The 25,652-nt window shown below is 37.5% G+C and overlaps 1 protein-coding gene across 3 annotated transcripts in view; it reads left to right on the top strand.

The window, feature by feature from the left end:
* Positions 1 to 25,652, top strand: part of KIAA1328 (KIAA1328 ortholog) — a 424,271-nt gene that overhangs the window by 248,534 nt on the left and 150,085 nt on the right. For 2 of the 3 annotated variants that reach the window (XM_068993877.1, XM_068993876.1), the window contains exon 7: positions 15,188 to 15,861. In XM_068993877.1, coding sequence (XP_068849978.1) covers positions 15,188 to 15,861 — 674 coding nt within the window. Of the gene's footprint in view, positions 1 to 15,187; positions 15,862 to 21,026; positions 21,135 to 25,652 lie in introns of all 3 variants that reach the window. The other variant, XM_068993874.1, reaches the window with a different exon arrangement.

Here is a 25,652-nt window from a genome sequence, read left to right as displayed (position 1 = left end):
GTATTTTTAAAAATAGTTCTAGGACTATATTTGTTTGAGAGTATCTTTTACACATTGCAGCACACCATTAATAGAAAAAGGATTGGGGAAAACACAATTAAGTTTACATTTTTGAAAGCCCTGCTTGTCCAAAATTTTCATAAATATTTCTTCTGAACCTAATGTTGTCTCTCTCAAAATATGTCAGCCTTGTTTATGACATGAAAGTCACTTATGTCAAAACTGATTTTTTTTTAATAACTCAAAGTAAGAATCCTGAGGCAGTTGCCTTTTATTCAGGTGTTATGTCTTATAACCAGTCTGTTTGCCTATGCCTAATAGAGGTTGATATAGCACACGTCCTGTAGTCTTTCAGTGTAGAATCTTGTTTTAAAAACTTTTCATGGAACAGTAATACAGTGATCTGCTTCAAGTTTAAATTCTCATCTCAAAAGCAAAAAGTGCTCTTGTTATTTACTGTTCCAAAGTGTGTGTGTGCTAAGTCAGTTCAGTTGTGTCCGACTCTTTGCGACTCTGAACTGTAGCCACCAGGCTCCTCTGTTCATGGGATTCTCCAGGCAAGAATACTGGAGTGGGTTGCCATTTCCTCCTCCAGGGGATCTCCCCAACCCTGGAATCGAACCTGCCTCTTTTATGTCTCCTGCATTGGAAGACAGGTTCTTTACACTAGCACCACCTGCTTCACAGATCCAAACCAAATAGGCATCAAGATCCCTATTTTTACTGACTCTATATAATGTTGGAATTTTTCCTGCACTTACAGAATTTTTTATTAACCTTTAAAAACTTATTGGAAAAAAGTACTTATGTAAAAAGTAAGTGGCTCCTGCAACAACTACAACACATTTTATAGTAAGTAAAACTAAGTTATCAAATTCCTTGGGATACAAGTTAGATCATTTAGCTGATGCTGCTCCTTTTATTTATAAAGACCAGTGTCATTGAAATATGAAATTGAAAGTAATATTGCCGCTCTGCTCAAGTTCTGTACAATGTACTGGGGAGGGCAAAAGTATATGAAAAGAACATTTGTCAAGCACCTATTAGCTCTTACTGAGATATAACAATGAACAATAATAATGGTATCTTTTGAGATCACTGCCCTCAAAGATTTCATAGTTTCCACAAGGAGAAGTGTATATTCTTACACATTACAAAGGAACTTAGAGATGTGAAAATAGCTAATTATGATGGAGCAGAATGAAATAAATACAACAATAAGGGACTGAACACAGTAGTCCTGGGGTGTCTCCTAGGGAAGGCACAGTTCATGTGAGCTGGGAAACAAGGGAACTACAGTGGAAGGAAGTGGTACTAAGCCAGCCTTACAACGTGAGTAGAATTTCAAAGCTTAGGAAAATGAGTTAGGACTTTTGAGTACCAGGAAATTGCATCACTAATTTTATCTTCTATTAATTCCTAAGTGAAATTTTTTCTCGTGATTTTTTCCAGTAAACTAAAATAACTAGTAAAAAGTATTCTGAACTTTCAAAAGTTGGGATTTGGTACTATATAGTTAAAGGGCTTGTTGTTGTTGTTGTTGTTCAGTTGTTCAGTCGTGTCTGACTCTGTTACCCCATGGACTACATATAACACACCAGGCCTCCCTGTCCCTCACCATCTCCCAGAGTTTGCTCAGACTCAGTGTCCATTGAGCTGGTGATGCCATCTAACCATCTCATCCTCTGTCGTCCCCTTGTCCTCCTGCCTTCAATCTTTCCCAGCATCAGGGTCTTTTCCAATGAGTCAGCTCTTTGCATCAGTTCAGTTCAGTTCAGTCGCTCAGTCATATCTGACTCTTCGTGACCCCATGGACTGAAGCAGGCCAGGCTTCCTTGTTCATCACCAGCTCCTGGAGATTACTCAAGCTCATATCTGTTGTGTCATTGATGCCATCTAACCATCTCATCCTCTGTTGTCCCCTTCTCCTCCTGTGTTCAGTCTTTCCCAGCATCAGGGTCTTTTCTAAAGAGTCAGTTCTTCACATCAGGTGGCCAAAGTATTGGAGCTTCAGCTTCAGCATCAGTCCTTCCAATGAATATTCAGGGTTGATTTCCTTTAGGATTGACAGATTTGATCTCCTTGCTGTCCAAAGGACAAGTTTTCTCCAGCACCACAGTTTGAAAGCATCAGTTCCTTGGCGCTCAGCCATTTTTATTGTCCAGTTCTCACATCTGTACATGACTACTGGAAAAAACATAGCTTTGACTAGACAGACCTTTGTCAGCAAAGTAATGTCTCTGCTTTTTTAATATGTTGTCTAAGTTTCTCATTTCTTTCTTCCAAGGAACAAGCGTCTTTTAATTTCATGACTGTAGTTACTGTCCACAGTGATTTTGGAGCCCAAGAAAATGAAGTCTGTCACTGTTTCCATTGTTTCCCCATCTATTTGCTGTGAAGTAATGGGACTGGATGCCATGATCTTATTTTTTTTGAATGTTGAATAGTTTTTTGAATTACAGTAGTAAGAATTCTAAAAAATCTTGAGTTCCCAAGGAAGAGCTTGCCCTCTTAAAGCTCAGATCTCTTCAGTTTGGTAGTTCCTTGTACATTCAGAAATGCTTTTCTCATTGGGTTTTTTAAACATTTTTGATCTGTAGATATTTATATGAAGGGAGAAATGAATATGGAAGACCCTAATCTTTAGTAAAAGGACTGTGATTCACTTTGAGAAACTTTACTATAATAAAGAGCCTGGTTTTACCTCCCTTTTATTTCCTACAAGTAGACTATAGTTTATATTTTTTGATATTTCTTAAATGCTCTTTTTTAAGATAGTTATTTTCTAGTCTCAAAAATACAACACTAATGCTTTTTCCCTCAACCAACAACATAAATGCATTCTGCCTTTCCTGTAAGGGACAGTTGATCACGTTCAAATAGTATTCTTATATTTTCTAGACGATATATTAGGAATTTTTTGTTAAAGCTTTCCTTCGTTTGACACAAACTAATCTTTTTTGATCTTTTAAAAGAAAAAATGTGCATTGAAACATCTTCCTGCATGCTGTTTTTGTTTCCATTTCTGAGCCTGACTGTTACCGGAGGGGTAGATGGGAGGACAGTGAATGGGCAATGGGGGCTCTATTTGCAGCCCTGGGTACTCTGTCCAAACATAATGCCATTAGGCAGGGCAAGAGGATAGTTGGTGTAAGCTCTAATGGACCATTTTCTTGTGTTGCATCCCTCACTGAATCCAAGTAGCACAGGCTTTATTATGCAATATGTCTTATTTTCATTTTCTACCTGTGAAGATTATCCTCACCACTTCTAATTTGTCTCATTTTCTCTATAAAACTATTTTGCTTGTTTTCTGATCAGTTCAGTTCAGTTTAGTCGCTCAGTCGTGTCTGACTTTTTGCGACCCCATGAATTGCAGCACGCCAGGCCTCCCTGTCCATCACCAACTCCCGGAGTTCACCCAAACTCATATCCAGTGAGTCGGTGATGCCATCCAGCCATCTCATCCTCTGTCGTGCCCTTCTCCTCCTGCCCCCAATCTCTCCCAGCATCAGGGTCTTTTCCAATGAGTCAGCTCTTTGCATGAGGTGGCCGAAGTACTGGAGTTTCAGCTTTAGCGTCAGTCTTTCCAGTGAACACCCAGGACTGATCTCCTTTAGAATGGACTGATTGGATCTCCTTGCAGTCCAAGGGACTCTCAAGAGGCTTCTCCAACACCACAGTTCAAAAGTATCAATTCTTCAGCGCTCAGCTTTCTTCACAGTCTAACTCTCACATCCATAAGTAATTAAAACTAACCTTGTGCACGTTTCCTCTTGTAGATTATGAAAGCCATGTACAAAACTGCTTGTTTCTTTTAGCGATTATGATCATATATGTGGGAGTGATTTGAATTGGTATTTCTGTGATGTGTTTCTATGGTGAATGTTTGTCCCATCCCATCAAAATATTTAGGACTCGCCTCACAACCATATTTTTGTCTTATTCAATCTTCATTTGTTTCTCTCTCAGATTAAGTGAGCAGATAGATAAATTTAGTTGCTGATGTAAATTCTTGAGGATATGAGCCAAATACAGTAATAGTGTTAAAGACAGAATTTGCTAGGAAAATTAGAACCAAGGAGCATTTAGTAATTTTGTAGTATGTTTGTTGATTGATAAGTGAACATGTACTGATTGATACAATTTCTCATCTATCCTTTACTTTTGTTTCATTTCCTTGGGGTACAGCAACCCAATCCTTGGGTTTTTAGCCTTTAAAGATGGCAGAGAAATGCAAATCAAAACCACAATGAGGTACCACTTCACACCAGTCAGAATGGCTGCGATCCAAAAATCTGCAAGCAATAAATGCTGGAGAGGGTGTGGAGAAAAGGGAACCCTCCTACACTGTTGGTGGGAATGCAAACTAGTACAGCCACTATGGAGAACAGTGTGGAGATTCCTTAAAAAATTGCAAATAGAACTACCTTATGACCCAGCAATCCCACTGCTGGGTATACACACCGAGGAAACCAGAATTGAAAGAGACACATGTACCCCAATGTTCATCGCAACACTGTTTATAATAGCCAGGACATGGAAACAACCTAGATGTCCATCAGCAGATGAATGGATAAGAAAGCTGTGGTACATGTACACAATGGAGTATTACTCAGCCGTTAAAAAGAATTCATTTGAATCAGTTCTGACGAGATGGATGAAACTGGAGCCGATTATACAGAGTGAAGTAAGCCAGAAAGAAAAACACCAATACAGTATACTAACACATATATATGGAATTTAGAAAGATGGCAATGACGACCCTCTATGCAAGACAGGAAAAAAGACACAGCTGTGTATAACGGACTTTTGGACTCAGAGAGAGAGGGAGAGGGCGGGATGATTTGGGAGAATGGCATTCTATCATGTATACTATCATGTAAGAATTGAATCGCCAATCTATGTCTGACGCAGGATACAGCATGCTTGGGGCTGGTGCATGGGGATGACCCACAGAGATGTTATGGGGAGGGAGGTGGGAGGGGGTTTCATGTTTGGGAACACATGTAAGAATTAAAGATTTTGAAATTAAAAAAATAAAAAATTAAAATTAAAAAAAAAAAAAAAAAATAAAGATGGCATAAACTATAGAGATCATCAAACTCAACCATTTTATTAACATTTAAAATTACCTAAGAGATGTAAAATGATTTGCCAAAAATAATAGAACTCCTAAGTAGCAGTGCTGGAATTCTAATCGAGGTCTTTTGACCTCAAGTATACTGTCAATTATTCTGTGCTCTCTATTCATTTTTATAGCAAGTCAACACATGCTAGCTTTCAAAAAATACAGTAATGATTAAAGAGTATGGGGTTTAGCCTTTTCTGAGTCTGATAATTACTATTAAAAATTTTGCTAGGCCCATAGTGTAGATGGTGAAGGCCAGGGAAGCCTGGAGTGCTGCAGTCCATGGAGTTGCAAAGAGGTGGCCACGACTGAGTGACTGAACAACACATGGTGTATCCTAAGTATTGCTACAGCATTTGGTATCCATTGCTAGTATTTTGTCTTTTGTAAAATCTTGTGTGCCTATATTCTTGTAAATCTCATAATTATTGACTTTAATGTCTTTCAGATTCAATAATCCTAGGTTGTGCCACAGTCCCTATGGGAACTAGAATAAGTTATTAGAGCCTTGCAAATGTGTTTGACTGCCACATTCTGTTAATTTTTCTTTTCCACTGATGGCCTGCAGCTTCAGTGGCTGTGCAGTGGAGAAACTTAAACCTCGAGGGCCCATTAGATTTAACTTGTTTACTGCGTTGATATCTATATGTTAAATGACAAGAGAGTTCAGGTTATTGAATAATTTAAAATTCAGCTCTAATTGGTGTCATATGACCTGGAAAAGGCCATGGATGATGCCAGGAGCATGCTGAGAATTTCTTATAAATAATTCATCAATTAGATGATTCATTTGCCTGGATGTCTTGCTGAATGCAAAAGTTTGTAAGTTATAACTGATGATATAACACCTGTAAGTATTTAGTTCATAACGCTAGAAGGTAATCTACCTTGATGATCTTCTAGCAGAATCTGCCAGTGTAGGAGAGTTAATTGCACTGGGGAGGAGGAACATTTATTTGGGATGAGACTTTGGCAAACCATGCAGTGCAGCTGTTGCATTATGTAGCTTCTGTCAGCTTGACAACTGGTTCTCATAAGCTCACTAAAAATGCAGCATGTTGTTCTGTGCCTTATTCCATATTAACTCCAAATGTTCTGGATAATACAGTGACCTGTCCCTCACACAGTAGTTTAGGTTTAGAAATATTTGGCTTCTGGATTTCTGATTTCATCATAAAATGAAGAGCAAAGGGGGAAATTCTGAAGTTACAAAATGATTTTTATTCTTATAAGGCTATCAGTGAGAATATGAGGTTTGTTAATAGGGTATTTGCTAGGATAATAAATTATTATTTACCATTAGAGAAATGAATACCAATAAGATCTGTTGGTACTGTTGGCTAATCCTGTGGTTAACAACTCATAAATGCATTCCAAGTAATCTCTTCCTAATTATGCAAAGTAAATAACAACCTGTTGCAGGAAATAATTATTGCAGTTTAGTTTACCTCTCTCCTTATGGCTAATAGCAAAGATTGGCTGAGCCTGTAAAAATGATTTGTGCATATTTATAAAACATGAGTGTTTACTTGTTGGTGCTATTTTCATGACATAATACTGTGGGTTTTATTTTTTATTATGTGAGAACACAAGAAAGCCCTAGATTATCTTAGGAATGTTTATCTTCATATATGTACAACACACCTGTTTGTGCTTTCACGCATGTATACAAGGTCATATCATGCTGCTAAGTCACTTCAGTTGTGTCCGACTGTGCAGCCCCATAGACAGCAGCCCACCAGGCTCCGCCGTCCCCGTGATTCTCCAGGCAAGAATACTGGAGTGGGTTGCCGTTTCCTTCTCCAATGCATGAAAGCAAAAAGTGAAAGTGAAGTTGCTCGGTCGTGTCCGACTCTTAGCAACCCCATATTATACTACTATCATTCAAATATTATCATGTGTCTAAATGGTAAAAAAACAAACAAACAAAAACAAACTCTTGAGATGAACTGGAAAAGACTCCCATTTCCCTTATTTATGTGGGAACACTTTCTTGGCAACACCAACATATATTTTAATCAAAAATATTTGATTTGTGTAATGAACAGAGTCTAGGCTCCTACCCTTAAAAGCAGGCTGTTCATCTCTACAGACTGGCAGGTCTCACCAGGCAAGTGTGGGTTCCCCTTGCCTGTGGCAGGATGTCCAGCATCCTAGACTTACCCTCTCAAACAGGCAGGGTGTGTGTGTGTGAGCGTGTGTCAGTTGCTAAGTCATGTCCAACTCTTTGCCACCCCCTTGTCTGCAGCCCGCCAGGATCCGCTGTCCGTGGAATTTTCCAGGCAAGTATATGGGAGAGGCGAGCCATTCCCTTCTCCAGGGGATCCTCCCCGATCCAGAGATGGAACCCGGGTCTCCCACACTGCAGATTCTTTACCATCTGAGCCACCAGGGAAACGCCAAAAAAGGCAGTTCAGTTCAGTCCAGTCACTCAGTCGTGTCCGACTCTTCGCAACCCCATGAATCGCAGCATGCCAGGCCTCCCTGTCCATCACCAGCTCCCAGAGTTCACTCAGACTCACGCCCATCGAGTCAGTATCATAAATGTTTGTAAAAAATATCCTTTATTTTCTATGAAGTCTTTAAAAAATGTCTGTCACGTTTTAAAAAGGGATCATAAAGATTCAGAAAATGCAACTCAGAAATTTACCAGCCTTCAGTATCAGAAAATTCTTAGTATCTCATATAAGTCTCTCACACTTTTTTTAAACCTTATACTTTTCTCATTGGTGGTTTTTTTTTTATCTAGTCATTGACTAGTGTCTACCCAAGTTAAGACACATTATGCTTCTAACTCTGTTGTAAGCCAAGTGTTGCCAGCATTTTCTCCTCATCTTTCTTTTGTGCTGTGAATCCTGCAGCATGCCTTGTCAAAGATTTTACTGGCTTCATTTCTGCCACATCTAGAGTCTAAAGATGTAGCCAAGATTGTGGTACATTTTGTATAAGACAAATCCTAATATGCTACTATTTAGAACTTACTGTTTTCCATGGATCATTTTCTGTCTAAACTTTTTTATTTTAATTTATATGATGTATTTTTCCTAAGTATATTCTTCTACATGCTTTTCTGCTAAATATCATTCCATTTATTTCTCTTTTTATAATTTTACTTAATTATTGGCTGTGCTGAGTCTTCACTGCTGCACGAGTTTACCATTGTTGTGGATTCTTTTGTTGCTGAGCACAGGCTGTAGGCACTCAGGCTTCAGTGATTGCGGCTCACAGGTTCCAGAGCACTTGGGCTTCAAGTAATGGCAGGCTCAGGAGTTGTGGCACACAGGCTTAGTTGTTCCATAGCACATGGGATCTTCCCAGACTAGGAATCTAAACCGTGTCCCCTGCATTGGCAGGTAGATTCTTAACTGCTAGACCACCAGAGAAGTCCCTGTTTACTTCTGATTAAGCAGTCAATCCAACTCATTTTCATCGCACAGAAAACATATAAATAGATAGCATGTCCCAAGTCATATTGTTCAGTTTGTTTAGTTTTGAGCATAGCCTAGGATATTCATAGACTCCTCTAATTCCAAGAGCACTCAACATAATTATCAAGTTCAGTTGGCAAACCATGGCTTGCCAGAACTCCAATGTTTTGTACAACTCACAAGCTAAGAATGGTTTTAACTTTTTAAATGGTTAGAGTAAAAAAGACTATTTCTTGAAATGAGAAAATTACATGAAATTCAAATTTCAGTATCCACAAATAAGGTTTTTCTAGAATAGCTGTTGATTTCACAGTACAAAAGCAGAACTGAGTAGTTATGACAAAGACTTTATGTACTGCAAAGTTTAAAATGTTAAGTGTCTGACCCTTTGCAGAAGAAACTTGCTGACCCCTGCTATATAGCCATGAGAATATAGCCACACACAGCACCATGTATGAACTCGACAAATGTGATGCTGGGTGAAAGAAGTTAAACAAAAAGAATGTATATCATATGGTTTTATTTATGCTTCAGAAATAACCAAGTACAACTGAACTCTACTATGTATTTCAGCAGAGAAGTATTAAAGCAAAGGAGAAATTCTCATTAAAGTCAAGATAATCATTCCCTGTTTTGGCAAGAGAGGTAGAGAGTGGTGATGGCTCAGGGTCATCAGAGGTCTTCTGCATACAGAAGGGTCATCTTCTGTGTGCAGGATGGTAGTTACTTTGGGCATTGCCTTGTGATTATTCACTAAGTTGCTCTTATTTTTTGTGTGTACTTCTATGTTTATGGTATTCCATACTAAAGAAATTGTTTAAAGTCTACAACAGGAAGTAATGTGTTAAGTATTTGGAGTAAGTCTAAGGGTTTGGAGTGAGACATAGTCCCATGTCTGACGTAGAGTATTGACATGAGCTTGGGAAAGTTGTATTGATTCCTTGAACTTCATTTTCTCATCAGTAAAATGCCAATTAATACCTTATAAAATTGCTGTTAAGAATAGGTTAAATGTGTAAAACATTTAGCATAGTATATGGTAAACTCTGGGTTGAAAACAGCCAGAGTAACAGTGTGTTCTGGGAGCATGTTCTGCATTTAGTGGTCAGTGAAGGTGACCAGTTAGAGCTAAGTAGGCTTATCAGAAATAGTTTGCATGAAATTGTCTTCCCCAGCCTTCATTTCTCATTTTCAGTCCTTTAAGAATTACTTTGAATCATTTAAATATATTGGTTCCAACAATAACTTCATGAAAGAAGATATCCAAATGACCAGCAAGCATATGTTCATTACTGTCATTACATATCAGGGAAATGGGAAATCAAACCATTATGCTATTTCTGCACACATACACCAGGTAGACTAAAAATGGAACAGCTAGCAAGTATTGCTGTGAATGTGAAGTAACTGCAACTCCCTAATTTCCTGATGGGGTTGTGAAACAGAGTGACCAGTTTAGGCAACTTACTGGCTGTTTCTAACAAAGTTAAATATGTGCCATGTGACTTCAAAAAAGAGAGAGTATTGTATGAGAATATTCATGAAGTGAAGTGAAGTCGCTCAGTCGTGTCCAACTCTTTGCGACCCCATGGACTGTAGCCTACCAGGCTCCTCCATCCATGGGATTTTCCAGGCAAGAGTACTGGAATGCGTTGCCATTTCCTTCTCCAGAGGATCTTCCCGACCCAGGGATCGAACCCGGCTCTCCCACATTGTAGGCAGATACTTTACCGTCTGAGCCACAAGGGAAGTCCCTTGAGAATATTCATAGAGGCTTTATTTTTAATAGTCCTAGACTGGTAAAAACCTAATCCAATAAAAAGAATGGGTAAATAAATTTTGCATAATTCATACAATGAAGTACTATGCAGCAATGAGAAAAGAATGAACTGTCGATACACAAAGCAACATAGAAGATACTCAGATAGTATGTCGAGCTTAAGAAGCCAGGTACAAAAGAGCAGCATGCAGTATAGTTCCATCTGTATGAAGTGCAGCTTAGGTGACACTGACCTGCGATCATAAGAGTCAGAGTATGGTTACTCCTGGGAGTGTGAGGATGTGATATTGACTAGAAGGGACTCAAAGGAACTTTCCAGGATATTGGAATTGTTCTATAATTTGATCTGGGTGATGATTACATGGGTAAATGCAAGTAAAGATCTGTGCATTTTATTATACATGTTATGCCTTCATTAAAAAAAATCTAATGGTTTTTAAGTTAGTGTTATATATCTGAAAAATTCATATAAAACCCATATGCTAGAGACAGCAGTTTGGGATTTATTGTTAGTTTAAACCTTAGTTAAGAGAAGTTATATTTGTAAATATATAGAAAGCATGAAGCAGAAAGAAAAATACATCTGTTTCATTTAGGCCCACTGGGACTTCCATGTGTTCCAGAGGCAATGTTTTTCAACTCCACTAATAAAATAATTTCTTTTATTCATATTCCAACAGGAAGTTTTATTTCTTTTCTCTTCTTCCTTCGTAGCTCATGATTCAGCCTAATCATGGATTCTAATTTTCTTTTCTTTGGTTACTGTGACCTGTAACCCAATTTGAATTTTTCTCCTAAGCTGATAACGTCAGCCCAGAGTTATTGAGAACGTACGTGCTATGTCCAAGCCCCAGTGCTATACATATAGATATACATATACATATACACCTCCTGCCTTCAGAATTTGTTGTGGCAGGGAAGTCAGTGATAATAACAGTAGTAGTCATAGGAAACTTTTTAAAAATATGAACTTTATATTAAGCGCTGTCCAAAGCACTTTATATATGAATTATCTAATCATCACAACAACCCTAAGAGACAGTGCAAGATGTTAGTGTAAGACTGACATCCTTTGTATGAATGAGAAAGATGAAGAACCTCTCAATTATCTCAAGAAGCTCAACTCTGGCCCTACTGAAAACCTCACTGTAGCAAAATAAAGATTGATAACTGAACTCATTCTCTTTAAGACAATTTAGAGATAATCTGTTGTAACTGAACATGCCCTCGGGTGATCTCACCCCCCCGCACACACACACATACACACATGCACCACAGTGTTCTGCCTGAAAGAAGTTTGGGTAAATAGAAGGTTTGTGTTTCCTTTTTGTAAATTAGTACCCTTATAGACAGACACTCTTGATAACTGCTCATCTGTCTCACCACAATGTTCAGTTTTGATGTAGGTGCTATTTTTAATCCTTATTTTACTGTTGAGGAACCTGAGGCTTGGGCAAGTTGAATAATATTCTATATAGTTTTTTATTGCTGTATAACAAGTTACTACAAACTTAGCTTAAAACAGCACACATTTGCAGTCTCATAGTTTCTGTGGGTCTGGGAGTCTGGCACAGCTTAGTTGGATCCTATGCTCAGGGTTTTAGAAGGCTGCAGTCAAGGTGTCATTTGGGCTGTATTCAGCGGGGATCTCTAGGTCCTCTTCCAAACTCACAAGGTTTTTGACAGAATTTATTTTCTTGTATGTGTATGGTACATGCCTTGTTTTCTTGCTCCCTGTTGCCTGGAAACTGCCTTCTGCTCCAGAAGTCATTACCGTATGAGCTCCTCCATAAGCCCTCCCACCCTGTATATAATAGTTTGCCTCCGCTAATCCCAAACCCCTATTCCTTCACTCCCCTACTGCTGTTCTCCCTTGGCAACCACAAGTGTGTTCTCTCTACCGGTGAGTCTGGGATTCTCTTCAGCTCAGTTCAGGTACTCAGTCATGTCCGACTCTTTGCAACCCCATGGACTGCACCACGCCAGACTTCACCAACTCCTGGAGCTTGTTCAAACTCATGTCCATCGAGTCCATGTTGCCATCCAACCATCTCATCCTCTGTCATCCCCTTCTCCTCCTGCCTTCAATCTTTCCCAGCATCAGGGTCTTTTCCAGTGAGTCAGTTCTTTGCATCAGGTGGCCAAAGTATTGGAGCTTCAGCACCAGTCCATCCAATGACTATTCAGGACTGAGTCTGTGATTAGCAGAGGCAAACTCTTACATATAGGATGGGCAAAAACAAGTTCCTGCCATCTAGCACGGAGAAGTATATTCAATATCCTGTGACAAAACATAATGGAAAAGAATATGAAAAGGAGTATTCGCTTTCATATTCTTTTCCATGATGTTTTGTCATAAATAAGTCACTTTGTAGTCCAGAAGAAATTAACACACATTGTAAATCAACTATAGTTCAATAAAATCTACCAAAAAACAAAAAAGCCCTCCCATGACACAATAGCTTATTTCTTCAAGACCAGCAAGAGAATCACTGACCTTGGGGAGAACACCAGACCTGCTATGAAAGGGCTTACCTGAGTAGGTCTGGCGCACGTGAAATCATCTTCCTTTTTTTTAAAATTCAGAGTTAGCGGATAAGGAGCCTTAGTTATATATGTAAAGTCCATTTTGGCATGTACGTAACATAACCACAGGATTGATCACTGATCATATTCACAAGGTCTACCCTGCTCAAGGCAAGGAGATAATACAGGGTGGGGACACCAAGATGATGGAGATCTTGGGGAGCATCTTAGAATTCTGCTTAGCAATATGCACAGTTCCCTAGCAGGTAATCGGCAAAGCAGGTTATCTTTGAGGAAAGCACGCATGGAAATGTTTATGTCTAAGTGCCCCTCAAAAACATTAGACGCTAACTACAAAAAAAATTTGTTTTAGAAATTTCCCAAATACCTGACATTTGTGAATAGTGTAACAATCAGCACCATTAAAGTAAGTATAAGCTTTGTTAGTACCTAACAATGCACATGTGTAAATAATGTTAAGTAACAAAAACGTGAATAAAAAATACTACATACATGGTATCTACTGTTATATTAATGATACATGGATTAGAAAATATATGATGATGTAAAATAGTTGATTTATGTTTCTGGACTCAAAGCATTTATCTGTCATTTAAAAGTATAACCTTTAAAAAGTCAGTTTATCATACAGAATAGCAGATGCTAAACATTTCTGTTGACAGTAAGTGCTGCAGAATTTCAGAATAGGGGAGATTAATGTGGACTAGAGTTCTTCCTTAGGTATAAAGTAAGGTTAATTTTTTATAAGGTAGTTTATCATAAATTTTGCCCCAGAACTAGTTCCTTTTATGTAGTTTGTCATCTGCCTAGTATACAAGATTGCATGCCTTCTATGAAGAGACCCAGGTCATCACCACATATGTGGCTGACTCTCATTTAAACAGAACTCCTTTAACATTGTTTTAGAACCTCACTTGAAATCTTGAGTCATTGTACTAGCCCTCTTTTATTATAGGCTAGGAAACATTGTATTGCCATATATCTGTTAGTTGATACTTTTTACCAATCAGTTCTTCATTTTCAACTATTGCAGAATAAATTGGTGGGATTTTCCCCCCCTCTCAGCTAGAGTTCTCGATTATTCGTTCTTCCTATATCTCTAGAATACATAACCATCTCAACTGTTTATGAATTAGTTCTTATTTTAAAAGTTGTGGCAAACTGAATAATGGCCTTCCAAATATGTCCATGTCCTAATTCCTGGAACCTGTGAATGTCACTTTATATGGCACAGAGATTCTGTATGACAAGAGACTTTACAGATGCCAGTCAGGACCTTAAGACGATGAAGTTATCCAGGATTCCATGGGTAAGCCTGATGTAATCAGAATGGTCCTTCTAGGAGGGACAAAGGAGGAGTCTAATGGCCCACGGTACAGACCAGTGGTTCTCAGAGTTTGGTTCCAGGTTGGCAGCACCACCCAGGAGTTTGTTAACAGCGCACATTCTTCGGCTCTACTCTAGAGTTGCTGAACTGGAAACTCTAGGGAGTAAGCCAAGCAATTCACATTTAACAAGCCCTCCAGGTGATTCTGATTCATGCTAAAGTTTGAGCATCATTGCTAAAAACTAAGTTTTGCTCTCCCCAGTTGAACAAGCTTGAGGCTAAAATGCTGGGAAAGCTCATTCTATTGGCTTGTCAAAGGTAATTTGCAACTGCTTCCTTTCTGCGTGACTTCTATCAGACTGTAATCACTTGAATAGCTTAATTGAGAAATCACTTATGTTTATAGCTGAAATTAAATGTTTTGTATTTAAATAACTACTTTTGATTAGAATCATATTTTGTGGAAAGTGGTTGGTTTTATCTGTGTACCGTAAAGATATTTATAAAAACTCATCAAATTTCTAGCAGTAACTAACATCCTATTCAGTATAAGGTGAAATGTTTTACATCAAATCTCATGCTGTGTAATGGCCAATCAAAAGGTATTTAAGGTGGCTGAATGGATTTCTTGGCTTAGTATTCAAAATTAAACATTTTAAGACATTAACATTTAATGTTTTTCTTTTTCACAAAGTTGATGTTATGTAACTCTTATTATTTGCAACTCCTGAAGTCTTGCTTAAGCAGTGAGTGGCAATACTTTCTCTCATCCTTGTGAATTTACTGAAATGTAGATTGTTTGAAAATGATTTTAGCCTTGTGGCACATGTCTGTTTAGCTGTGAATACTATCTTTATTAAGAAGACAAAAACACAGCTTTGTCTTGGTAAACATGTATCACTGATTCCTGAAGAGTCAAAAGAACTCCCTCTGTTGTGCTCTTATTTGACAAGTGATCTTGTGGTTCCTCTTAGGTATCCAATAGGAAAAGCACTCTCCCATCTGCATCTGTGGAACTGGATGGCTCCTACTTGAGTGTAGCCAAACCACAGATCCACGCTCAAACCAAGCAGAGGCCTAAGTCGGCAAATCAGGACTCAGCTCTGGAATCCCTTGTGGAATTTAGGAATAATTCTTTGAAACCAGCAACCCATCATTATTCCAAAGAGGATATGGGCAAGGTTCCCTCAGAGACCAGAACATGTAATTACAGATCCCCAGGGAAAAAACTAGTAGATGCAGTCCCTACAGAGAAAGCCCCTCCCAAAGAACTGAAGAGGAAGGAATGCCAGCACCTCCAGGCTCCTCCGTCTAGTCAGTGTTGTGGCCATGGACGTTCTGAAAATGCAGATCACGTTCACGAGAGCCATCCGACACACATGGGCCCTCAGCATTCCGATACACACCTGGACTCATGCAGGTATTGTGGGCTTTCCTGGGCGTCTCTGATGCATGGCCACAGGGCACTGCCACCTAATGAAAATGATGTCAGAAAGCAGCTCTCAGAAGATAGAAGGCAGCAACTTATGCTTCAGAAAATGGAGCTGGAAATTGAAAAGGAGCGCCTTCAGCATCTGTTGGCCCAGCAGGAGACAAAACTTCTCCTGAAACAGCAGCAGCTTCATCAGTCTCGACTGGACTATAACTGGTGAGTTCTACCTGTTTTTTCAGCAGTACCTGTAGTTTGGAGAATACAGTATAAAATAACAGCTGTGTTACTGTAACAGATGTGTAGGAACAGAAGTTCCTCAGAATCTTTGTTTGCTTAAGATGCATAGCAGCTATGACTTCCAAATAAATTGCACTGTCTTTTGGGGAAGAACTGAAAGATTACCTTGTCTTCCAAAATATTAGCTTAGAATATCTACTTCTTACCTGTCCAGTGTAGTTTTGGTTGGATTCTAAAGACAGTATTTTTCAACAATGTTACCATTACACAAAATACTTTGCTATTTGATGTCATTGTAGAGAATATTAAGCATTAAGTAAAAACTTAAGATTTTAGGATGTAAAATGAGACTCACGTGTTGACTAGGTGTCATCATTCCATATAACAAAGGGAACCTGCTAAATTCAACCTTTTCTGGTTATGAAGCATAACCTGTTCAATAGCCAATTATTATAACCTTCCCACATTTAAACTGCTCTTCCTCTGACAATTTTTCCCTAAGAACAATGTTTCAAAAGCTAAAGCCCTATTTAATATCATGTAGTGTTCATTATAGTTTTACATACAGAGTCAAAGTTTGTTATCTTAATTTCAAAATAGTAATAGATGAAATGCAATTGTATTTAAACATAAGAAAATATGGCATTTATGTCTTTTTATAAGTACATTTCAAGGAAAGGGTGTGTGTATCTGTGTGTGTGTGTGTCTGTGTGTGTGTGTGTATCCCTGCCATTTTCTCCTTGGTCAAGCATACCTTTTCCCCTTTGTGCACATTCTTAGGCATGTTGATCCTCACACACCTAATATTAGTGTTATTTTCTTTTACTTCTTGGAGTTAATTTTCTTTCACTTTCAGATCCTGCTCAATATTTTTTAAATCCTAATGTCTTTGAAAGTTCCATCTTACTTGTTTTATTCAGTGCAGTACTGACTTGCCCAAAAAGCAAACATGATCTTCCTCTTTCTCTTCCTTTATGATCAATTTTATTCTTCACTGTTGAACCTGGAGGCTTTTAAAGTAAGTGAAATTGAAGGCTCTTGTGACAAGATTGTCACCAAAGGCTGAAATGTTGCTCCAATTGTATGACCCCAATGTCTAATCCTCCAGTTAACGTGTAGTTTCTCCTGAGAACTTCATTCTACAAACATTTATTGAATGTCTGTGTTATGTGAGGAACGGTTCTAGGTAGTTGAGATAGATTAAAGAATTAAATGTAGACTTTAAAGAGATCACAGTCTAGTTGGGGAGAATGGATAATTTTATGTTAGGCATCATGTTCATTTGAACTGCATTGTATTATTCAAGTAATGGTCCTTAATGATACTAAAGTGCTTGTTGTTCTCTTGATCACCCAAGCTTTAAATGAAAGCACTCTGAAACACAAATTTTGAACCAGTTTTGTTTATAGAGATTTCTTAAAACTTTTTATTTTGAAATAATTACAAGATTGATAGGAGTTGCAGAAATAGTACAGAGATTCTGTGTGCCCTTCACCCAGTTTCTCCCAACGGCTACATTTTATACAACCACAATATATTGTCAAAGCTAGGAAATTAACATTGGTACAGTATGTGTGTGTGTTTGGTTCTGTGTCATTTTATCACATGTGAATTTGTGTAACCACCTCCACAGTCAAAATACAGAACTGTTTCAGCACCACCAAGATTTCATTTGTTCTATGCTGGTTTTTTTGTTTTTTAATTATTGTATTGGAGCATGGTTGATTAACAACGTGTCAGTTTTAGGTGTATGGGAAAGTACTACACATATAGATGTGTATTTTCTTTTTCCAAGTATTTTCCCGGTTAGATTATTACTGTGTCCTCATCTGTTTTTTAATATGTGTTATTTGTCCATTTGGTTGGTTGCACTGGCTCTTTAGTTGTGACACATTGGATCTTCCGTCTTTGTTGTGACATGAGGCATCCTTAGTTGCAGCATGTGAACTCAGTTGCGACATGCAAACTCTTGGTAGTGGCATTCTGGTTTCCTGAACAGAAATGGAACCTGGGCCTCCTCCATTGGGATCGTGGGGTCTTAGCCACTGGACCACCACGGAGGTCCCTGAACTATGCTGTTAGGGTCACTCTTTGCCCCAACCTGTCCCTAACCCTGGGAACTCCTAATCTGTTGTCTATTTCTAGATTGTTATTATTTTGAGAATTTTATATAGATGGAATTATACACAATGCTAAATTTTGATATTGGCTTTTCTCATTTAGCATAATGCTGAGATCCATCTAGATTGTTACATATATCATACCTTTTGATTTCTGAGTACTGTTCCATGATACAGATATACCGTGGTTTGTTTAACCATTTGTCTATTAGACAGTTTCCTTGTTTTCAGTTTTTTCAGTTACAAATAGAGCTTCCATGTACATTCTTATGCAAGTTTTTGTGTGGCCTAAGTTTTTTATTTCTACAAGTGAGAACTAGGAGTATGATTGCTATATCATATAAGAGATCATATTTAGCTTATACTCATTTAGTTTACAATGCTGGAGACCCAGGTTTGATCCCTGAGTCGGGAAGATCCTCTGGAGAAGGAAATGGCATCCCACTTCAGTACTCTTGCCTGGGAAATCCCAAGGATGGAGAAGTGTGGTAGGCTACAATCTATGGGGTCGCAGAGTCAGACACGGCTGAGTGACTTCACTTTCACTTTCATTTAGTTTAAAATACTTCTACCACCAGTAACATGAGAAAGATCATTTCTCCCCACCCTTGTCAGCATTTGATTGTGTCACAGATTTTTATCTGATGTGTTCTGTGTCTGTGTGTAGTGATATTTCATTGTCATCTTAGTTTGCATTTTCCTTATAGCTAGTGATATTCAATATCCTTTCATTTGCTAGTTTGCCCTCCTTCCTTTCTTTTGGCTAAACTGTCTCTTTAGTATCTCTTGTCATAGTCTAACTGGATTGTTTGGATTGTTTTCCTGTTGAGTTTTGAGAGTTCTTTATATATTCAAAAGATGTAAGTCCTTTGTCAGATAGGTAGGTGGATTTGCAAGTAATTTCTCCTAGTCTCTTTTCTTTTCAATCTCAAAAGGATCTTTCACAAAGCAAAAGTTTTAAATTTTGATAATAGTTCATTTTTAATTTTTATTCCTTTTAGATTGCATGAAGTTTTTATGATGACCATTGGATTTTGTTAAGTATCTTTTATGGGATAATTGACATGGTTGTTTGATTTTTCTTTTTAGCCTGCCAGTACAGTGGATTGCATTGATTGATTTTTTTTTAATATATATATTGACCTAGCCTTATATCCCTGGAATAAATATCCTGGGTTATAGTGTATAATACTTTTTATGCATTCAGTTCAGTTCAGTCACTCAGTCGTGTCTGACTCTGCGACACCATGCACTGCAGCACGCCAGTCTTCCCTGTCCATCATCAAATCCCAGAGCTTACTCAGACTCATGTCCATCGAGTTGGTGATGCTATCCAACCGTCTCATCTTCTGTCATCCCCTTCTCATGTCTTCCATCTTTACCACCATCATGGTCTTTTCCATTGAGTCAGTTCTTCACATCAGGTGGCCAAAGTATTGGAGTTTCAGCTTCAGCATCAGTCTTTCCAATGAATACTCAGGATTGATTTCCTTTAGGATGGACTGGTTTGATCTCCTTGCAGTCCAAGCAACTATCAAGAGTTTTCTCCAACACCACAGTTCAAAAGCATCAGTTCTTCAGCACTCAGCTTTCTTTATAGCCCACCTCACATCCATACATGACTGTTGGAAAAACCATAGCTTTGACTAGATGGACTCTTGTCGACAAAGTGATGTGCATTAACAATTTCTTTTTGCTAATATTTTGTTGAGAATATTTACATCAGTATTTCTGAGGTCTGTAGTTTTATTTTTTCATACTTTGTTTGTCTGGTTTTGGTATCAAGGTAATGTTCTTGTTGTTCAGTCGTGACTGAGTCTTTGCAACCCCGTGGACTATAGCATGCCAGGCTTCCCTGTCCTTCACCAGCTCCCAAAGCTTGTTCAAATTCATGTCCATTGAGTCAGTGATGGCATCCAACCATCTCGTCCTCTGTCATCCCCTTCTCCTCTTGCCTTCAATCTTTCCCAGCATCAGGGTCTTTTCCAATGAGTCAACTCATTGTCATCTGTTAACACACGAAGATATTACATAATTATTGACTGTATTCCCCACACTGTACATTTCAAAGCCATGAGTCATTTATTCTGCAACTGGAAATTTCTGCCTCAGTCTCCCACACCTGTTTCTCACCTCCCATGACCTTTTCTCCTCTGTTTCTCCTCTATATCTATGACTCTGTTTCTGTTTAGTTATGTTTGTTCTTTTGTTGTTTAGTGAAATCATACAGTATTTATCTTTCTCTGTGTGGCCTATTTCCCTTAGCATAATACTCTCCAAGTCCATCCATGTTGTTACAGATGCAGATTTTATCCTTTTTATGGCTGATACTCTGTTGTATACATATACTGCATCTTCTTTATCCATTCACCTGTTGATGGACACTTATGTTGCTTCCGTATCTTGGCTATTCGAGTAAATAATGCTGCAGTGAAAACAGGGATGCATATATCTTTTCTAATTAGTGTTTTTGGTTTCTTCAGATAAATACCAGGAATGGGATTGCTAGATCATATAGTAGTTCTATTTTTAGTTAATTGAGGAATCGCTTGATTTATTGAAGTCTCTATACTGTTTTCCATAGCAGCTGCACCGTTTACTTTCCCTGCAGCAGTGCAGGGAAGTATTCCCTTTTCTTCACATCCTCAGCAGCACTTGTTTTCTTTTTCATAATGGCCCTTCTGACAGGTGTGAGGTGATATCTCAGTGTGGTTTTATTTTCATTTCCCTAGTGATTAGTGATGTTAAGCATCTTTCATGTGCCATCTGTATGTGTTCTTTGAACAAATGTCTATTCAGATCCTCTGCTGATTTTTTTTAACCTGGTGGTTTGGTGTTTTATTGCAGAATTGTATGCTTGTACTGTTTCGATGACTATAGTTTATAATAGAGTTTGAATCAGAAAATGTAATGCTCCCATCTTTGTTCTTCTTTCTCAAGGTATAGCTATTCAGGCTCTTTTGTGGGTCCATACAGATTTTAAGATTGTTTGGTCTATTTCTACGTCTAAATTTATTTTTACAGGTTAAGGACTCAAGCTGTATTTAAGTCAAGAGAACTGGTTGCTAATAAAGAGATTACTAAACCTCGAGAGCTCAGTCTGGATGTGAATGGGAGTGCCTCTGGAACAAGGTAAATTTGAGCGGTTGGTGAAGGTACAGTATATAGGACACGGGTCTTAAGGATATGCTTGGTATATATTTATAGCTTCATACTGGTAAATCTAGTTTTCTGATCATATGTATAAATATATTCATATTATAAAACTTTGAAAAATATTGATAAGTGTAAAGAAGAAAATAAAAATCTTTGATAATCCTTCCATTCAGAGATAGTCCTTTGGACCCTTTTTCCCATTCTGTCTCTTTTATAATATTATTTTCTATATTACAGTAGGGATTATGCTTATACCAAATTTATTTTTTGCTTTTTTCAGTGTATCATAATTTCTGATGTCCTTTTTAATGAAAAACTTGATGTTAATTCATTTAACAAATATTTATTGTGTCTATACGAGCTATTACTCGTATTTATTAATTAACCTGTTATTAGAGAATACAAGGTTTTAGGTCTCAAAGAGCTGGACATGACTGAGTGACTTTTGCTTTCACTTTCATTATAGATTATGCTTTGAAGAAAATTTCTGTAAATACATTTCTTACTTTATCTCCACCTATTTCCTGGGCATAGATTTCTGTAAGCAGAACTACTAGCTTAAAGTACATGTGAATCCTTTTAAAATTCATGATTCACATTGCCAAATGGCTTTTCATAAAAATTAAATCAACTCAAACTCCCAAACCAATGTTTAAGAATGCTATTTTCATGAAACTTATTATAAAGAATTTTTGGCCAGTATTTTTTCACATACACTTTTTTCCTTATTCTCTTTATCCTCTCCTTTTGGAACTCTGTTTACATGTATATTACTGTAGATCTTTACTCTGCTAACTTTTGAAAACCTATTTTTCTTTATTCATATTGAATAATTTCTATTGATCTATCCTCAAATTCATCAAGTCTTTTGTTGTTTCTAATTTGCTTATAAGCCCATACAGAGATTTTTTTTTTTTAATTTTGGATACTAGATTTTTTGGGTTTAGAATTTCCATTTGAATGTTTGTTATACTTTCTGTTTCTGTGTTGAATTTTTCTATTTTATTCATTACAAGTGTATTTTTTCCTTAAACTCTTTGTCTGCTAATTTTAACACCTGGTTCATCTTGAGGTTTGTCTCCACTAATTGAATTTTCTTTGAGTTGGTCATGTTTTCCAGTTTCTTTATATGTTTAGTAATTTTGAATCATTTCCTGGTCATTGTGAATAACTCTAGAATTCAGTTATGCAGGCATACTTATTTTATTATGCTTCACTTTATCGTGCTTCACGAATAACTTTATATTTTACAAATTGAAGGCTTTTGGCAATCTTGCCTCAAGCAAGTCTTTCAGCACCATTTTTTCCAACAGCTTTGGTCACTTTGTGTCTCTGTGTTACATTTTGCTAATTCTGACAATGTTGCTAACATTATTGCTGTTGTTGCTAGTAGTAGTAGTAGTATATTTGTTACAGTGCTCCGTGATCTTAGATTTTACTGTTGCGAAAGGATTATGACTTGCTGAAAGCTCAGATGATGATTAGCATCTTTTTAGCTATAAAGTACTTTTTAGTTAAAGCTTGTCATTTTTTTAGACATATGCTATTGCACATTTAATAGACTACAGTAGAATGTAAACATAATTTTTATATGTACCAAGAAACCAAAATATTTGTCTGTCTCCCTTTTTTGCAATATTCACTTTATTGTGGTGGTCGGGAACCAAAACTTCAATGTCTTTAAGGTATGCCTGTATTTATCTGAACAATGGTAATATTCTGTGTACATGTGGGCAGTTAATTTAACTGAACTCCAATCCAAATTCTGTGTCCCTGGAGTAATTGGTGATGATAATCACTATTGAGTTATTTTAACTTTAATTGCGATGCTTGAGTCTGCCCTGATCATGGGCTTCTCTCAGAGCCTACAATGTGGGAGACCTGGGTTCGATCCCTGGTTGGGAGGATCCCCTGGAGAAGGGTGTAGCTACACACTCCAGTATTCCGGCCTGGAAAATTCCATGGTCTGTATAGTCCATGGGGTCGTAAAGACCTGGACAAGACTGAGAGACTTTCACTTTCATTTTTCAGGATGCTTGAGTCTGCTCTGATCATGTATAAGTTTAGGGGTCAGCTTGACCTGGCAAGATTGTTACATAAAATTTAAGGCTTTCCTATTTCTCTCCTCTCCAAGATTTTTCACTTTTTAGCTCCTTTCATCAGCCTATACTCTATCTTCTCATTCTTTAGGCCTGCTTTCAGCTAAAAACCATTAAAAAAATTGGGAACTCACCCAGTGCCACTGTTTTCTTTCAAGTGCTGATCCTCTAGCAGTTTCTGCCTGCTGTTGGCCACACTGCTTTTCAGTGTGTTCAAGTTAAATTTTTTCCTCCAAGAGTTTATAGTTGTTACATATAGGAGATTTGGCCCTGTAGAAGCTCCTTAACCATTATCAGGAACAGAACCCAAGAATTCTTGTTTTTGTACATTTTGCTATAATTTTTTCAGCTGTGGTAAAATACACATAAAATTTACCATCTCACCCATTTTATAGTTTACTGTTAAATAATAGTAAACATATTTACAGTGTTGTGAAGCCAGTCTCCAGAACTCTTTTATGCTGCAAAACGGAAATTCTGTGACCATTAATAACTACTCTTAATTTCCTCTTACACCCAGCCCCTGGCAGCCGCCATTTTCTTTTCTGTTTCTAGGTACCTCATATAAGTAGAATCATGCAGTATTTTTGTTGCTTATAATTTATCATTTTTATTGAAGTGTAGTTGATTTATGTTATGTTAGTGTCAGGTATACAGCAAAGGGATTCAGATATATGTATATGTATATATATATTATATTTTTCAGATTCTTTTTGTGTGTAGGTTATTACAATATATCAAGTATAGTTCCCTGTGCTATGCAGTAATAGGTCCTTGTTTCATTTATATATATTATTGTGTATATGTGACTCCCAAATTTCTAATTTATCTCTCCTCAGCACCTTTCCCCTTTGGTAATCATAAGTTTGTTTTCTACGTCTGTGATTCTATTTCTGTTTTGTAAATAAGTTCATTTGTATCATTTTTTTAGATTCCATATGTAAGTAATACCATAGGACATTTGTTTCTCTCTAACTTTCTTTACTCAGCATGATACTCTCTAGGTCCATCAGTGTGGCTGCTGGCATTATTTTATTCTTTTTTATGGCTGAGTAATACTCTGGTGTGTCTGTGTGTGTGTGTGAGAGAGTGTGACTGTGATGTGGTATATACTAGACATCTTTATCCATTCATCTGTCAATGGGCATTTAGATTGCTTCCCTGTCTTGGCCATTGTCAATAGTGCTGCAGTGAATATTGGGGTACATGTATCCTTTCTTTTCTGTACTGTTATTATCGCTTTTAACTTTTAAAATTTTCATTGGAGTATAGTTGGTTTACAATATTGTGATCGTTCTGGGTGTACAGCAAATTAAATCAATTATACATATGCAGATATCCCATATAGGCCACTACAGAGTGTTGTTGACTAGAGTTCCCTGCGCTATACAGTAGGTCCTTATTAGTTACGTATTTTATATACAGTAGGTGTGTATATGTCAATCCCAATCTCCCAATTTCTCCCTCCCTCCTCTTATCCACTGATAACCATAAGTTTGTTTTCTACATCTGTCACTCTGTTTCTGTTTTGTAGATAAGTTCATTTATACCCTTTTTGTAGATTCCACCTATAAGTGATATCATGTGCTATTTGTCTTTTTTTTGCCTGACTTACTTCACTCAGTACAACAATCTCTAGGTGCATCCATGTTACTGCAAATGGCATTATTTTGTCATTTTTATGCTAAGTAATATTTTATTGTATATATGTATCATGTCATCTTTATCCATATCTCTGTTGATGTACATTTAGGTTGCTTCCAAGTCCTAGCTATTGTAAATAGAGTGTTGTGATGAACATTAGGGTGCGTGTATTGTTTTGAATTACAGTTTTCTCTGGGTGTGTGCCCAGGAGTGGGATGAATTGCTGGGTCATATAGCTCTCTTTATATATATATATATATATATATATATATATATATAGAGAGAGAGAGAGAGAGAGAGAGAGAGAGAGTCATCTTTATTAAAATTCATGATTCCATTAGAAACTGACATGGATTTCTTTAAGACATGCAGATTCTCACGGGCACCTGCTTTCCACTTTTGAGCATGATAAAGAGGTCAATATCTTAATGTTATTACATCAACTTTTTACCAGATAGGAAATCTGAAAAGGTCTCTTGGGCCTTCCAGGTCACTATACTCTGTACAGACCTGGCCATATAGTCTCCTGAATTTACAATTTGAAATTTGCAATTTCTTATAAATTCAATAAGTTCCTGGGCAACAGAACACTGTGACTCTGCTGGTTTTTAAGGTGCAGTTTCAAGGTTAAATATTGTACCTATACATTTCCAAATCACCCAGGCTTATCTTTCCAGTAACGTATTGCTCATTTTACTTGGTGTTTTAGATGGTAAAGAATCTACCTGCAAGGCAGGAGTTTCTAGGTTCA

The sequence above is a fragment of the Capricornis sumatraensis genome, chromosome 21 (genome assembly GCF_032405125.1).
Source record: "Capricornis sumatraensis isolate serow.1 chromosome 21, serow.2, whole genome shotgun sequence".
NCBI lineage: Eukaryota > Metazoa > Chordata > Mammalia > Artiodactyla > Bovidae > Capricornis > Capricornis sumatraensis.
Note: the sequence above shows the minus strand (reverse complement) of the source record. Positions and strands in the feature narration are given on the sequence as shown.